A 17945-nucleotide genomic window follows, 5' to 3' on the forward strand; every position below is an offset into this window, starting at 1 on the left:
TTTTCTACCTTAAAATAACTGCTTCAAAGTCATTTTGAAGCTACACAGAACTGTAATAGGGTTAATGGTGCCTCTGTCATTGCCACTCTGTCCGGGTCTCAACAAGTGCTGACGGAGAGCGTGGCGGGACCAGAGTCAGGTGGGCGTGCAATGTAACCAGACTCAGCAGCTTCTATGGACCTAGTTCATGGTAGAGGCGAAGAGACCAAAGAGGAAGCACGAGAAATGGAGAGAGAAGCCATTGGCGAGAATGTGAAATAAAAGACTGCAGACAGACGGCAAGCTGGATTTCTTGTAGTTGGACTAGTAAATAACATTAGCTGGCTTGTCTTGTGTTGTTGCACTTGCTTGATGTTTAGCTGTGTTCGTTGTCAGTTTGCTAGTTTTTGATCATAAGTACGTAATCATAACAAATGCATGTGTACACCGGTCCATATTCACCAAATCTTACAATGTTGCTTTAATCAATTAATCATTTAAGTTATTTGATTTAGCAAAACTGCCAAATACTCTCTAGTTCTAGTGAGAATATGATGATTTTCTTTGTTTTATGTTACTCTACATTGTATATCTCTGGCATTTGAACAGTTTTAACTGCATAAACCACACATCTTTTATGTAAATTTTGTACAGTAGAATACAAACATAATGCCATGGAGAAGGGGCTGAGAGCAAACCAAGGAGTTACAGTGACTAGGGATAAATGTGACATGACTAACATGAATCGTCTGTTAATGTTGTTACTTCTCATTTCCTCCTCAACTCAAAATATTAGTTATTTCTACATCCTAATGTGGTATTAGTGTGCAGCCTTGTTTGTCTTCTTATCAGAAGACATTAAGCAAGAATTTGTAATACAAACTTAAATATTTTGGTTCATTTTTCAAGTTTTTCAATTAGGTACCAGTTTCATTAGCATAATTTGTCCGGAGAATATCTAATCACTCTGTGCTATTTTGTGTGATTACAGATGCATCATGTATTAATGTGGAGTATTAGACTGAGAAACACTGCAGCTCCACAAACAGTTGCAGCCATGTTTAATAATAATGTTTTCCTCATTATGCTAAGAGCTGCAGGGTGTTCACTGCTGCTACAGCTAATATAATGGGATTTTAACTTCCAGTTTTTTCTTCTAATTTTGAGAGTGCTCGGTAAGAGGACTGCTGAAGTAAAGTCACTGGAGTTTCACCTGTTATTGGTAATGATCGTGGCACAAGAATGTGGGGTGCTCCAAAGCCTGTATTTTGCCGTGAGGGTGCTCTCAAGAAGAAACAATAACCACCTCCCTCTTAGCTTTATCCCTCTGAGTAGTCAAAAAAAAAAAAAAAAACTGTTATGCACAGAACTTGCTAATGTTTTTATTTGCTGTTACTGAACATTTACCATCACAAAATGAATTCTGGCAGGTCTGCAAAATCTCTGCTATATGCTTATTAATTTTACAGATTTGAGTGACAAAGCTGTTCATGTAAAATACTTTTGGTCTCATCCATTTGACAGACTTTGAGGTACCTCAAGCCATTCTGATGTAGAGATAAAGGAACAGTAGGTATGGACGTAATTTTTTTTCAGCTTGGGGACATGCAGTCTCTCTCTCTCTCTCTCTTATCTAATGATGTAGAGTTTAGGTTTAAATAACTCCGTAGCATTATTATTACAGGCCAAGTTAATCTTTACTATAATATTTCAGAACCCTACATCAGAAAATCAGACATAACTAATTCTGATGATCATGCTGTGAATGTGATATTTTCTGAATTTGACTTAATGTTGTGTGAAAGCGGCCGTCTAGATGCTAATGGCTCAAGATAACTCAAGTGGACACCATTTAAATGCACACGTCGACTCAGATATTTGGTGGGCAGCTGGTGAAAATAACACAAGGCAGGATACAGGAATGCTAATATCAGGGAGCTGATTGGCTGTTCTCCAGAGAGAGCGGAGGGGAAATGGGTGAGATGTAGTCTGGATGCTGTCATCAGCCTTCCACTTCCCCCTGCTGTATGAGAGGTCACATGGCATCTGAGTAGAAGAGCATCTGATGCCAACATTAGTACCTGCAGCTACACGACTCTGGTGTTAGAGGGATGTGAGAAGACTGAAGAGCTTTTGGGACATTTGGAAACCTAACCATGCAATCACAGCTATTCTCTCAGCCTCTGTGTTGCTGGTGTTTGTGCATATAGTACGTGCTATGCTTCTCTCAGACAAAATCTGCCACAATGGTCTGTTCATTAGATACACCTTTGCCGATTTCTCCTGGGCCACTGAAGCAGTTAACATGAAAGGAAACGGCAAGACAGCATAGACTAAAGAAGGCACGAGCGGAGAGGCAATGCAATATACTCCCTCTACAATTTCTTCTCTCACAAGCAGGAAAATATGTATTCATGTCTGCATGAAAAAATAAAGGATTAAAACATATTAGTCAGTGCAAACCAACAGGAGCAGGAAATTATACATACAATAGCACATATAATAAGCCTGAGCAATAAAACAATAGCAATATGTATCAGCAATAGAAGCTTTATCAATAGAAATGAGAAAATTGTTCCATATGATACATAGTTTCACTTAAATGCATTAAATGAAAACTGCCATGAAAGCACATAACAAATACGCCCCGGCTCATAAACAGCCCATCGTCTCCCTTGATAATGCAGCGTGCTATAAGTGAATTACCATAGATATATGCAACACGTCATCAGTCACAACATACATCGGTTACATCTCAAGAAACAATCCACAGGCTGCCCGCAATGTACTCAGGAACAACAACTTGACAAAACATTAACGTGTAAATGATTAACTGTGTGCCTTGAGAAATAAAATAGGTAAATTATTTTTATTATATATAAATACATTTTATCTGACTTCAGACTGCCCATTACCTTCACAGTATGTGCAGAGGTTGAAACATGCACAATGCAATTACTCACGTACAGACAAATAAAAACTTGTATTTTACATTGCAAGCAATAAAATATGAAAGCTGCTTTTGATTATCCTGCCCAACAGAGATATATATATAACATGTTCTGCTTAAATCATGACTGTCTCTGTCACACTCATTTCACTCAGATTTTCGCACATATTTATTTATATGAATATAGAATATGTCCAGAGATCATCTCTCTCATTGCTCCCCGCCAACATAGACTAGGCAATGACAAATAAACTTATAACCTAAAATTATATTGCATACAGAGCCTGATGACAGCTATTACGTGGAATCTATCTACTACTTACAAGCTGTGACCATTCCCCAACGAAGCATGTGCACATTGCTAGGAACAGATTTTTTAAACAGACCCATCTAAACCCAGCAATCCACCTGAAGTGCGTCAGCCCGAGACACATCAGCTATGCAGCAGATAATGAATAATTTAAAATTTAAAAAATCACCAATATTCATGGTTTAAAGTATAACATGATAAGCAGATGACAGAACACGGCAATCAGTGTGATTTAATGTGGCAGCAGTGGGAAACCAACAGCAGCTCAGTATTGTAGATGTAATTATGATATGCAGAACAGTAAAGCAAGGTGTCACATTGCTTTGAGTTGGGATGTTTCCCTAATATATTAAGCTGAATATGTGACTGTGTGGTGAACATGTGAACATGACTAACTATGCTACGTGTGACAGATCACATTTGGGATTTCCTAGAGGCCAGTATTACATGGAAATATTTATATGAACGGTCTGTGTGCAAGACAGTCATCGTGTTTACATCCTAAAAGCCAATATACAGTACAATATCAGCCTCTGCACAAGCTTCACTGGACCGACCCCTCCAAAGAATGATGATAACCTAGGGGGGAATATGCAAAGTCAATTATGTCCATAAAACTCATATACGAGTATTTCCACTGTGTAAACAAACACCATGAAAGCATCATAATGCACCTGCCAAACAACCACCAATGGACAATGAGCTTAGCCACAACAAAGTAGGCTCATTCATAATTAATACCAATGCAAACATGCACAAATGGCAAAAGCAGCAGCATCCAAACAAATTACCAGCTAGAATATATTGACAAAAAGCAGATCTGAAAAGCAGTGCAGTGCCAGCAGCCTCATAACAGCACACAAACGCAAACAAACAAAGCAAAGACATCCGCTGACAGCAATTAACGTAAGCAAAAGCAGATATTCATTAATGACTTAACTTTACTTGTTGGAAGTGAGGCACTGGTCCCTGGTGTCCCCGGTGTCCCTGGGGAGGAGAGACATGGCCAAAATATACAGACAGCAGGAGACAGGAAACCTCAACTTCCAGGTAGAAGAGAGGAACTTCAGCAGCCTGACATCCAAACTCAGAGGGCCTGAACACGGTAATGTCCTCCAGAAACTATCCCCAGGTGACCGGACCGTCGCCAGGTAGGTGGACTTATGCTAACGTTAGCTAGTTCACGACATGCTGCACAGGTAGCAGCTGTGGCGGTGTTTACAGCTGTGTGTGAGACAGTGGGGTAGCAGTACTGTTGAAATATACCGTTTTTAGTGTTAAAGTTAAAATGGCGCTTTAGATATTTGCTCCAGCTTGTAGAGTTCCTCATGAGTCGGCCGGAGTGGTCTGCTGAACTGAGCTAACTTAGCTTGTAGTCCAGCGTCCACTTCCATTCAGACATTAAGTCGAGGTCGGAGACTTCTTCTTGCTTTACAAATGGACTTAAAACACAACACTATAAGTAAGGGCCATTACTTCGGTGAGGAGAGACTCAAACGCAGGGTCCGGTCCTGATGCCGGTGGAGGTGGGGAGGTCCTGCTGAGCTACAGGTGCAGCTAATTAGGGTCCTAATGAACATGCCCCCTGTGAAACCCGTGCAGTTGAAGGGAGTACAACTACAGTAACCTATCTTTGGATGACATTTTCACTGAGCTCCTAACCCAAAGTCTAACTCCTTTCAATACAGACCCCCAAACACTCGTTTTCTTGTAGGCCTTACCTGTTGTCAAGCAGTGGGTTGAGTCTTCAAGGGTGTTTATGTGATCTCCCTGATGTCTACATTGTGTCCATGCAGTTAAAAAAAAAAGAGCAAGCAATGTGGAGCTAATGTAAGAGCATCCAAGGGTAAACATTTACCGGTAATTATTTATAGGAGACAAATGTAAGATAATGAACATCCCTGTTAGCATCTGCTGATGGATAACAGGTCAAAGTAGATTTCCCCCTAAGGTTTGCAACCGCTGCTTGTCAGATAGGACTACCATCTGGGCTCCAAACGTTTCCAGTGTTTCCAAAATGTGAGTCTACCAGTATATACAAAAGTACACACAAATATCCATTTCACATACTGTGTTTTTCAAAGTGTGTGTCTTATGATTAGCTAATTATTCTCTATCTGTTAAAATTTTAATGTAGTCCACAATTTGTCCCAAAACAAAAAAAAATGGGCTATCCAGGCCAGGAGCGGAGACTTCAGCTACTGAGCCTGGCCAGGAAATAGTACCACGCTTAAAGGTCCAGTGTGTAACATTTAGGAGGATCTGTTGGCAGAAATGGAATATAATATTCATAGGTATGTTTTCATCAGTGCATAATCACCTGAAAACAATGGTTGTGTTTTTGTTACCTTAGAATGAGCCCCTTTATCTACAGAGGGAGCGGGTCCCCTTCTGCAGAGTCATGTTAAAATATAGATGTGTGTATATCACTGATCTGAGTCTAGCCTAGAACATAACATATCTAAGTACAGGAAAAGAAGACAGTTGACAAAAGGGTGCGGGGCTTAGGACGGGCCAATAGAGCAGAAAGTTTCGCTCTTTGCTTATTTGTTGAGGCTGCATGGGGCCTTCTGGACAGGAGCAACTACTGTATACAGTAAGAGTTTGCTGTTATTACGCAAGAAAACAACAGTTACGGCACTCTGTCTTGCACCTTGTGATGCTGAGGCAGAGGCTGGAGATGGTCTTTAGCTCTCAGCCCACCATAGAGGAGGTGGGAGATGTTGCTTAAGATGGAGTTCAGTTTAGTCCTCAGCCTCCCCTCTGCTGCTGCCTCCAGGCTGTCCAGAGCTTTTTTACACCAGTTTGTTTATCCTGCCTGCCTCCCCCGCTGTGGTGCTGCCTCCCCAGCACACTGTACACAACAGTGGCTGGCACATTGCAGCAAAGAGAGGACTGAGGAAGTCAGTCAGATTAAAGAAATAGATGTACAATAATGCTCTTAGCCTAATTATCAGTCCACATGTAGGCAGCCAAGTCTATCTGTTGTGTAGAAATGTGTCTCAACAGACATACAGGAACATATAATGTTGTAGAAGAACATACAGCGTGTGCATGTGCTGATGCACAGGGTATGTTGGCGTCTTAAATTGCCAGGGGGGCAGGTTAAGATGTTCAGTGGACTATTCATCCTCCTCTACAGGTATATTACTGCAAAATATTCTCTCAACATCACCTCAGTGCGCATACCAAACCAGCTGCAGCCCTCTGACCTTTCAAGCCAACTTTTACTCTGTCTATTGTGCAGTGAGTCGGCACTTTTTTAAATTTATGTGCATTATATAAATTTGATAAGTGTGTGAAATTCAGACGTGCTGTGTCACTGCTCGCTGTTAATGATGAATTATTGACCATCTGTACGAGAAAGCTTTTGAAGTATAAAATTAGTGCATAATGAGAATTTGGTTTGGAGGCAGTTTCAGCCCCACCTAAGCCCCCGCATGATTACATGTTGAATATTGATTATGCAAAGCCTTTTAAATGACATTAGAGATTAAATCACCTCTGCAGAAATCAAGCTTAAGGTAGACTTGCTCTGTTCCAGTCACTGACAGAAAGTTGATCAGCTGTATTTACTGTGCAGTGCATGTTTTAAATCAAATGTGCTGAGTGAAATGGAGATATTACAACACTTTTACTTGCTGATTTAAATGTTTCTGCTGTCATTGTTTTAGAAAAAGGCCATGAGAGCAATGGTTCTACCAAAGTATTAGATGGAGATATCTTTAAAAGTGGCTCATAGTATGTCTCAATTATCAAACAATGTATGGGTTAACTATATATTATATGAATAATAATTCTGCTCATTAGCTGGTACATCTTTTTGTCCCTGGCTTGCTACTTTCCACCTCAAAGGACCACTCAGATAATAAGCCTGTAATTAAACCTGGCTGCAATGGTTTTTTGGAGTCCGTGGAGAGAAACAGAAATAGTAGCAGAACTAATGCTAGCTTTATGTTGAGCAGAAAGAGCCCCAGAATTATGGCCGCTTGTACTAAGAAGCAGTGACAGCCAGGCTTCAGTAATGTCCCTCGATGTGGACCAAACTCTCTTTCTAAGGTCTGACAGACATGAAAGAGCCTTCTGATGTTCTGACCTGTGAGTTTACCTTTTGTTCATCCTGAACTATGTGCTCGTGTGCAGCGGGTCCTGCATTTCAGATCTGAGCTTTCAGTGAATCCAACCATGGAAAATGTCTGTACTGCACCTCCATCGTCATCTATCCTGTGTTTGATTTTCTCTTGTTTTGATCTATATTTGTAACCTTTGTTTTCTGTGAAGCGCTGAATGAAAGCCTGTTTGTTTAAAGCGCTTTAGAAATAAATGCGATCTGACAGTCCCACCGTCGACAGTACTGTTATAAATGCCTGTAGCATTATATATTGAAACAATAGACCGGAAACGCAATAATAATACTTTAACAACCCTTTATAATGAAGGAATTATTGTAATAGCTCGTAATAGTCACCTTTGAAGATACTGGAGGTGTAGTAATAATGTTTCATGCAATAATAATTGGTGTTTTTGGTGTCATTTTTCTTAAGATTCATAGCCCAAATTATTATGACATCACCAGAAAATATGTAAATGCAATAATTTATTGTTGTTTAGTCTTTAAAAGTTCAGAATATTGTGCAAAAAACCCAAATGATGGTTTAACGCGCTTGTTTTGTCCAAAATCCAAAGATATTATTTTTACAATGACTTCAAACAGTGAAAAGCAGATCTTCTCATTAGAGTTTTTTTCTTCACAAACTACTTAAATAATTAATCGATTTAATTTTCTGTGAGCGAAAACAAACACACCAGAGGTTTGACAGGTTTTCCCCGCTCATCCTCGAATAACTTGTGTTCTAAATAACGACCAGCGTGAGTGACCCCCCTCCCTTTATGTGGGCCACTTGCCAGAGCAGCGAGACGGTGTGGAGGTGAGCCAACCTATCAGAGCTCGGACGTGACGTGAGAGGGGAAGTGTCTGCGGCCCTTCAAACCCAGTTAGACCTAATAGCCAATTAGTGGTTCAGAAGGGAGGTGAATGTCAGCTCATTGTGGGGATGACTGTCACAGCAGCTGGATAATACAGTATGTAGCCTGCAGGAGGAACACTGAATACTGGATTTGTTGTTATGGCACGTACTCAGGATGCCGCCGTCAGTCAGGCACAGAGAGAAATTGACTGATATTGATTAGAAATGACTTGATATTTCAATTTGCATTTAAAAAAAGGATTATAAAATAGCTTTCAAGCCCTGTGCTGACTTTAAATGGTGCTGTTAACCACAATGTAAAACTGACAGCAGAACCATTCAGTCCACTGAAGTATTTGTTATGGAAAGTGTGTAGGAAGCTGGTTAGCCTAGCTTAGCTTAGCATAAAGACTCAAAAGAGGGAGCCTGGCTTGTCCAAATGTAACACAATCCACCTACCAGCACCTCTAAAGCTCACTAATGCTAATTTAATCTGTTCAAAAAAAGTGTTTTAAAAAAAGGACATGTGGTTCCTTATGTGAGGTTATATGCCAGACTTTCTTGGCCGAGTAATTGCTAACAGTGACAACGTGTAATCTGTTCACTAATTAGTAAAAACTTCAAAAGCCAACAGCTTTTTTTTAAGCTTTTTTATTGGAAGTGTGTTTAACCTAGTTCATAGCTGTGCAGCTGCACCCAGGAGAGCTGCTCTAAGTAAGTAGCAGTATAGAAAAACATTCATATTTGGGAGCCCAAATTGGAAAATAACAAGTTACAACTAAATATAAGAGATTTCTAAGAAGATTTCTTTTTTAAACTATTTCATGTCTATCAAGTAATTTAGTTTCCAGTGCTTCATATCCACCTATCCTGAATTAGGGCTGCTCAGGGGTCAATAACTTAATAATGATACCACTATATATGACCCCCTACTCAGACTGGCTGACAGTATTGCTGGTTCCAGTACCTCACTTGACGAAGGCTGCTCACAGAGCGACAGGACCATAAATGAATCTGATTCAAAACAAATTGAAAGACATGGACCATAAATACCATTATTTTTTCCCAGTCTGACACCACACCAAAACTGAAACTCTGAATGGCTGTTTTATCACATACCAAAGAAACAATAGCAGTTTCATGTCTTCACAACACTTTCAGTATCCCTCCTTTAAAATGCGTCTGTCTGATGTAAATGTCAGTATGGATTATCATGGAAGTTATTATTAAATGAAACATCTCTGCTTACACTCATTCTAGGAGAGGGTTAATGGAACTTTAATGATCCCCACGGAGAAATTGAATATTATGACATTAACAGTTCTACTTTTGACTTTGATTTACAACAGTGATGCCTGGCTACCATTGTAATATCTATTTTAAACAATGCTAAAACATACAGAGAATTCACATGGCTCAGTAGACTGTGCCCAGTGGTAAATCATTTCTTATTACTTTATAATGGACTCCTTTAACTATTTTTTTGCATTTTAAAATATCGCCCTTCAGTAGGTCGAGACCTTTTAATCACATATAACAACACACTCAGCCAATGCAGGCTATTGAAATGGAGGACAAGCCTCTTCCCTCTGCATGCCAACTAGCTTATTGTGAGTCAGGTTGGTAAGTGATCCATGGGTGGTGGTTCCCTTAAAAGAACCATTTGAATTCAAAGCATCTCAAAGCATGGCTCTCAGCTATATTTACAGCTTGGATAGCGATCAAATGGGATCCTTCAGGGTCGATGAAAAGGAGCAGAACGCAGCATGAGAAAACACACAAGGGAATGAGCCACTTATTGAGTTTCATGCTTCCTGCACATTTTCCATTGCAAAGAAACATTTTCAACGTTCATTTTTTTGACTGGATGTAAAGCGTTTGTGTTGATATGGAACATGTTAGTGATTGTACAGTACACATGTGACTGAACATAGTTGAGAATAATGGTTGAAGTGTAGAACTACATATTGTAATGTAACTCTACTCCACTTAATCTAACTTTAATTCATTCATTTCTGCTTCTTCCTTTAAAAGTACATCTAAAAAAATACTACCATTAGAGCAATAGTTCTAATTCTATCCTTATTTGTTTTTGACTCACGGTTATTTGAAAAGATTGAAACCATTCTTGTGTCTACAATAAATACAAAGCTAGCATCCGCAGCTGGTTAGCATAGCTTAGCACAAAGACTGGAAATGAAAACAGCTAGCCTGGCCCAGCCAAGAAATAATGTGGTTAAACCCACAACTTGTCATTTTTACAATTCGATTTTTGTACGGATTAAATAAACAAGAAACAACATGTCAATAAATTAGCTTAGGAGGTGCTGGTAGGATATTTTGTTAGCCAGCTAGCTGTTTCCCTGTTTCCAGTCTTTGTTCTAAGCTAAGCTAACCTGTTAGCTAGCTGTGCAAAAACCTACATAAATACATGAAGTTGTGGTTTTATGGTGGGATAGGACTATACAGGCCAGGCTAGCAGTTTTCCCATTTCAGGTCTTCATGCTAAACCGAGCTAACAATGTGTTGGCTTCATAGCGGACAGACAGGCTATGAGAATGGTATTAATGGTTGTATTTCCAAAAATGTCCGACCATTACTTGCACTTCATTTCAAATTCTTCTCCCAACTACTTGGACTAAAACTATGGTATATATGTGAACATGTATGTCATGTTATTCATTTGCCATACAGTAGTAGTATAGCAGATCTTTATTCTACACCACAGCAGATGCTGAGAGGATTTTTTGCCGCTCTGTGATTCTTCGGCGAGCACCATGAATAACAAGAGAGTCATTACTGCGTGAGGCGGAGCAAGTCACTTCTCAGAGGCAACAGAGAGCAGGAAGCCACAGATTTATTTATGGGACTAGTGAGTGTGAGACACTGGGAGCAGTGGGGGGGCTCCTGCCCAGACAGACTGACAGACTGACAGACTGACTGACTTAGACTGATAGATAGATAGATAGATAGATAGATAGATAGATAGATAGATAGATAGATAGATAGCGTATAAACCCTGCCATTACCATATACGACAGAGGCAGAAGGAGTGAGACAGAGTACTGAGAGTGATGTCGCTGCTCCAGTGTTTGTAGCTGGTTTGGTTCCCTGTTTATAGGGTGGCTCCCTCCTCTTATCTCTGCACATTTGCAGGTGCTCTGTCAGAGGCAGACCTCACTATCTGCGGATCTACCACAGTGGGGACTCGAGAGCCGGAGCAGCAGAGTCGAGGGAACGGCGACAGTACAGAAGAAACGATCCCTCTCTCACAAATAACCAAACGGTCGATGTGAGATAATAACAGAGCCGAATACTTTGGAGCTGCTTATCTAAAAATACTGTAGGTGTTGTGCTGATTTGTAGTATTGATTTTTTTTCTTTTTAAGTGTCATGTGATATCAAAATGTATTGATGGAGCTCTAAACGTTGGGTTTTTACAGTGGCAATTGCTTCTTGGAAATGTGTTAGTGGAGGGTGGGAGTGTAATTTGAAAAGCTGGGAGGATAGAGGAATGAACCTCTAGGAAGAAACTGACTTTTACCCAGTAATATATAACATTTGATGGTAGTGACTCATATAGACATCAGACATATTTCACAGCCAGCCGGGGTATAATACAGATTGTTTCTAATTAGATATAATATATGTGAGCGAATGATAAAATGTTCTACTCCAGGGTAAGAACCTACAGTAATTAAACAACGTCATGCTGATATTTCATTACAGGCTCTCTGAAGGAGTGTTTGGGAGTGAAACAGCGTCAACCCCTTCATGAACCATGTTGAATGTGGAACATTTTCTCAATCAAAACAAAAAGCAGTGAAACCTGCTCTAAACTGCTCTCCAGCCCCTCCCAGCCCCCCCATCCCCCAACCTCCACTACCTCTACCACAGCAAATTGTGCAGGAAAGCACCTGAGCGCAGGAGAGTACAGCTTTTATTAATCTTTCTTTTTCTCAATTCTTTGAGTCTGACAGCTTTTAACTGAATTGTCTGCTCGGGCCCGTGTAGACCCGTGGAGTCCAGACACAGGCCGGTGAACGCTGTGACATCTCCACTCCCCTCAGCTCTAGTGCTGCTGCCTTCATCCAATTTACCATGAAAGGAATCCAGACAGTCCCATAATATGTCCCACGACTGCCTCGATTGAACACGGTCAACAACTCTGGGCCTGGGCTTCACACACATAACCAGCCGGCTATCTACAGAGGACCATTGGCTGCCTGTTACCCCTTGATAAGGCCCATTGCCCAGGGAAAGACTGGACAGGTCCATCTGGCGGCATTTTATAGTGAGGAGCGCCCCCTGGTGCCTCTGTGGGCACAGCACAGTTACAGGGGCAAGTGAGTCGTAAACACATCGCCTGTAACTGTGGTCGGGGGGGGGGGGGTTCTACTGTCAGACACAGATTACAGCAGTGTTTCCTCTCTAATTTCACGCAGCAGCGGTGCTTGGGGTGATATTTTTGTTGTTTTTTATTCCACATCCATCCTCGTGTCAGTCACAGTTATCTTTCTAATGCAGGCGACTGCAGTGAATATTTTTTTTCTTCACACACTTTATCACAATGAAAACATGATTTGTCAGCGTTAGGGCTGTACCTCCATTTGTTTTGAGGGAAAATGAGAAAAAAAATATAGAGCTAATTTAATGTCTCTTTTTTTTTTCTTGCTGTGGTTGTCTTTCTGGTGAATAATGAGAAATAAACGCTATGTCACCCATTATAATTAAGCCCCCAGTTTGTGGCTGAATGTTCATAAGTGAGTGGTTTCCTGCTGTGTGAAGATGTGTTGCACAGAAACTGCAGGAATACTGATTCACAGTTTTAATCATTTAACTGTCCAGAGATAATAGCTGATAAGTCAGAGCTGGGAACATTCAGTCACCCACTCTGTAAGAAGAGACAAAAACACTGTCTTGTCTGTTCATTTTCTTCTAGTGGGAAGATATAACAGCACATGAATCTGCAAAAAAATGGGAGCTAAAACAACAACAACAACAACAATTTACTAACTTTTACAGTCACATGAACAAATGCTGCTTCAGGGTTTTTTTCCCCCTCTTCCCTTTTAAAGATATACAAAGTAATGAAATACATAAAATGCCAGGGGCAACATCAACATCCCTGCAGCTGTTTTGGCAAATTTACAAAAATGCCGAACACTGGCACAAATTTCCTGCTCCTTCAATCCAAAAAATATTCCTTATCTCCCAAAATCCTCCTGTGTATCTCTCGCTGTGTATCTGAGAATAGAGAAACGAAATGAAGCAAGACAGTGAGACACCTGAAATACCTTTATTTACTAGGCTGAAAGTTGTGTGAGTGTGTGTGAGGGCAGATCCTCTCTCGGTGTGTATCATTTTCTGGTGAGTGTGACAAATTGGGGCCCTCGGCTCTGTGATAGAGGGAACCGGGAACAGCTCGCTTGCATTATTCATGAGGAGTGGGGATGTCGAGCTGTGATATGGTGTCTACATCCACAACAACGCTACAGTCAGAATGTCAAACTGTACGAGCTTATACATTTCCCCCATCTGAACCCACACTCTGATCAACAGGAAACTGAGGCATTGTGGGACCAGATAATGAGAATGGTAACGGCTTTGGTTGCTTTTCTTGTAGAGAGAGTGGGCTTACAATACACTTACTCACTTTTTTGAATTAAAAGAAGACAAGTAATGATTTTTGAGTATGTATAGACCTATTCAACACACTCTGTATTATATTGAACATATTTTCAGAACCCAGCACGCTGTATGAAACACTGAAGTAGTTCAGATTCTGTTCTGATTATTTGCAGAAGAACAGCGCACTCTTGTGGTAGACTTTGCTCCATTTTATTGCAAGCACTACTCTGCAGGCGCCTCTATCTGTGGAATTTAGATCCAAAAGTCATTCTCTAACAAAAACATAAAGCCACTTAATTAATTTATTTCAGTCTGTCTATTTTGTTGCCAGGGGTGACTCTTTTGAATTACAGTTTTTAACCTAATGATATAAACGGAAATTTTTTATTCGTAGTGCCTTCCTATCAGTTATTATAAGCAAATCTCAGCAATTGTGAACGATGAGGCACAAATTAAATGTTTTACTTGCAGTAGAAATAACTAACAGCATGTATTCCCACAACACTAGCTCACAGTCATCATTTTTTTCCTATGGCTCTGTGGTGCACAGTGAGTTGGAAATATAGATTATTACAAAATGAAATAGCTAATGTAAGAAACAAATGAGAAATGAAATAAATGAGAATAGTGATAAATGAGAGTTGGGACTTGCACTATTCTCGCAGCTCTGGGGAACAAGACAATACAAAACAAGTAAATAAAAGCAAGGCGAGACTTCAATATCTCTTTTTTATTAATTCTGACACACTGCGGTCAGATAGAAAAGTATGAGAGTTACACTTTTCAAGTTGCTTCCATGACTTGTGCAAACACTAGACGGTATCTGGGGGAAAACTCCTCTGAAGGAAAAAAACAATTGGAAAAGAAAGACATCAAAATGTAGAAGAAATGAATAAGTGCATTTAAACCTAGGTGTTGATTCTTTATGCAGTATTTATTGATTCCCAGCTTCATATAAACTGGATGTTGAGGCATAAACATAGTACATTTGAACAAAAATATAACCAATATTTACAATTATTGTATTAAAAATACAAAAACAACTGATACGTACTCCACCAATTGTCTTTTTAAAAGACATACAGGTCAAAGTAGTACAAGAAAGAATGAAGAAAAAGAAGGTCATCACCAGCTAAATGTACATTTCTCACTGACATCACACATCAAACGGAGTAGCAGTTCTACCTACTACACTTATCTTTACGCTTGTACATTTTTGTGCAAGTTTTTGTTTTTCAAAGTCGGACTTGGCCCGCTAATATGCACATTATCTTCAGAGTTGAATGAAAGTGAATGATGCATGTCACCACTGTATTACAAACAAATTATTAACAATCTATCTGCAGCCATTACAAAAAAAACTACAATAACAAAAGAAACCCAAGAAATTATTAGTGTGTAGTCACAGAACACAGTGGAAAACACCGCACTCATTCATCTTTTTCTCAGTCTGTAGTTTCCAAGACTGATCAATGTGATCAGTGCGACTCAGTGATAGAGGAAAACAAAAAGTTACTTTTCACAAATTGGATTTCTAATCATTCTGATTGGCAGCCTCGGAAAAAAACAAAACATTTCTTCATATGTCAACTTCCCCACCGGAGTCAAAAAAACAAAACAAAACAAAAAAACTTCAGTCACTTCCATTGATGGCAAGATATGGTGGCGAACTGGATGCAGGCGTTAGCGATATACATACAGCATCCACTGAGCTGATGTCTGTAACAGGTGAAGAGTTTCTGAGGATGATTCTATTAGCACAACAGCAGAGGGAGAGGTGTGGGGGCGCTCCGTGTGTAGACAAAAACATCTACGACACTGTAACGTGTGATGGCCGCAGCGAGTCGGATGATGCCGTCTGAAGCCACGTGAGAACAAAACGGTGAAGAGAATGCTCGGCTTCATCTTGTACTGAGTCTTAATGTATTAAAAAAAGGTCTGGGGAAGTATCCTGAATAAGGCATTTCACTCCGCTATTGCTTGATTCAAGACTGCTCTTGAAACAAGGTGATTTTGTGATGGGAACAACCACGCAAAGAAATGTATGCAATCATGGCATCGTAAGGCGCTTTGGACATTCACAAAATGTGGCATATGTTCAGGTTGGAAAAAAGCCAAATCTGAATTGGTGGATGCTTTTATTTTGAAGGGAGATATGGGTATTATAAGACTCTGTACAAGATCGTTTGTAAAGGTTAGGGCTACAGTCACAATTTACACGTTGGCAGCTTCTGAAATATGCTGATGGTGGGTGAGTGCTCGCTCACAGTTTGTACTTCTATACTTCTTCTGTATTCACAAGTTCCCGCCAGCGTCCACACCTGACATCAGCTTTTCATTTGGGGGGAGAGGGGGGAAAAAAAGGGGTGAACCTCCAGGATTAAATCTTCTCCACTGCAGCTGCACTTTGTGATTTAGTTACCTTGTGTACCTCTGATGCGCTGTAATGACCAACATGATGGAGTCCGACATGTTCGCTCAGTTTTCAGCAGGTGGTCAGTCAGATCTGTGCTTTTTGATATCACCTACAGGCCGGTTACAAAACACTTAGACTCTTGATGCAACAGCAAGCAACAGGAGGATGAAAAGACTTTGATATAACCAGACGAGCTCCGAGGTGGGATGACAGTAAGATATGGTTCACTCATACCCTGGTATCCAGGCCAAATGTCTGGTAACATCTAGGATTGTGCTGAAAGTGCTATTTTTTTATAATAGAAATTCATTGTTTTATCTGTGTGTGTGTGTGTGTGTGTGTGTGTGTGTGTGTGTGTGTGTGTGTGTGTGTATGTCAGTACACTGTGCATGTCGGTTCTCCCTACCGGGCTCTCCTCCTAGCTTTGATTTGAACCAACACTTGATAAGCTTTCACATGTGACACATGAGATAATACTGGATTTAGAGTTCAAACACTCGACAACAGATGGGTTGTTTCAGTCCAGGCAGAAAAATGGGCTGACTTGGTTTCTCTTTTACGGCCCCCAGAGTGCAATCAGTCAAAGACAAAAAAGAAAAAGAAATCTAGTGGGAAGTTGAAAAGTTGAGAGTCAAGTCAACCGTTGTTTCCCTCCGTCTTCAAACGATAGTCTGTTTTCTTGTTTTTATTTGTTCTGGGGTTTTTTTAGAAAGTAGAAAATGAGAAAGTGCAGATGAAGCTCAAGACGTCATGATGCTGTTGTGTTAACAGGTGGGTTTGGGGTTGTCACTGGGTGGGGGCCGGTCTTAAGGAACCCGCTCCCGTTTCTAACAGCAACATCTATGTGGTTTTGTGTATATGCGGCCAGGTCGACCCCTCCCCGGCACCGGTTAGGTTTCTGTAGTCTTTTTCCAAAAGTGCCAGGCATTTTGTCATCGTCTTTGACCTCTCCATCTCTTCTTCACAGTATTTTTTTGCATGCAGGGTCATTCAACCCCCTATGATGCTTTAAGGCAGGGGAGGGAGACGAGCAGAGGAATCCACTGATCAGGAGGGAGAGCCGAGTGGAGGAGGCAGGCACGTACGTAACTGATGATGAGTCCATTGGTCTGTCTATCTGTCAGTCTCTTTAATCCTGCCCACCCCAAAGCCAGGGGGACTTCAAGTTACTGCAAAAGGACGTCCACTGTTGTCCCTCAGACTGCTGACACCTGTTCATCCTCTGTGGAAAGAGAGAAGACAACAGAAGGTTACACTGACTGGACAGCCCATGTGTGAACTGTTTCTAGTTCAGAAAGCAGTGAGAAGTTGAGTGAAAGCTGCTGCAGTGTTTCGTTAGAATGAAAACCTGCCTTCATATCGTATACTTTAATACTTTCTATGATTGATTTCCTCCCTTCGTTTAATGTCAGTATGATATGAAAATCAACTTGCAGCGACTTGAAATTTGACAGTGACAGAAGACATTTTGTCAGTTTTATTATATTTTAAGGTGTTTCTGACACACAATGCAGCTGTGAGCAGAGGCTCTTCTGAACTCGATGTTTAATACAATGATGCAACAATGATTTACCTAACATTTTTACAAATTCCCTTAGTATTAGTCTTGTAACTTTTTACAAACAATTGGAGACAATGTTCCCACGTGATGGCTTTACCCTCTTAAGCAAATTTCAAGTCTGTTTCGATTTG

The 17945-nt window shown here is 40.4% G+C and overlaps 1 protein-coding gene and 1 long non-coding RNA gene across 15 annotated transcripts in view; one reads left to right on the plus strand and one right to left on the minus strand.

Annotated features, from left to right (window-relative positions):
• Window positions 1-4306: 4306 nt before the first annotated feature.
• Window positions 4307-12891, plus strand: LOC127374946 (uncharacterized). Its single transcript, XR_007887295.1, has 3 exons — window positions 4307-4390; window positions 11363-11549; window positions 11936-12891. It is a non-coding gene; the product is annotated as an uncharacterized LOC127374946 (long non-coding RNA).
• A 1661-nt stretch (window positions 12892-14552) lies between these two features.
• Window positions 14553-17945, minus strand: part of rapgef2b (Rap guanine nucleotide exchange factor 2b) — a 106640-nt gene continuing 103247 nt past the window's right edge. For all 14 annotated transcript variants that reach the window (XM_051420657.1, XM_051420654.1, XM_051420652.1 and 11 more), the window contains one exon: window positions 14553-17475. Coding sequence is in view for 1 of the 14 variants with exons in the window: in XM_051420655.1 (XP_051276615.1) it covers window positions 17450-17475 (26 nt within the window). In the remaining 13 variants the exon portion in view is untranslated. The remainder of the gene's footprint in view (window positions 17476-17945) is intronic.

Source organism: Dicentrarchus labrax, unplaced genomic scaffold (genome assembly GCF_905237075.1).
Source record: "Dicentrarchus labrax unplaced genomic scaffold, dlabrax2021, whole genome shotgun sequence".
NCBI lineage: Eukaryota > Metazoa > Chordata > Actinopteri > Moronidae > Dicentrarchus > Dicentrarchus labrax.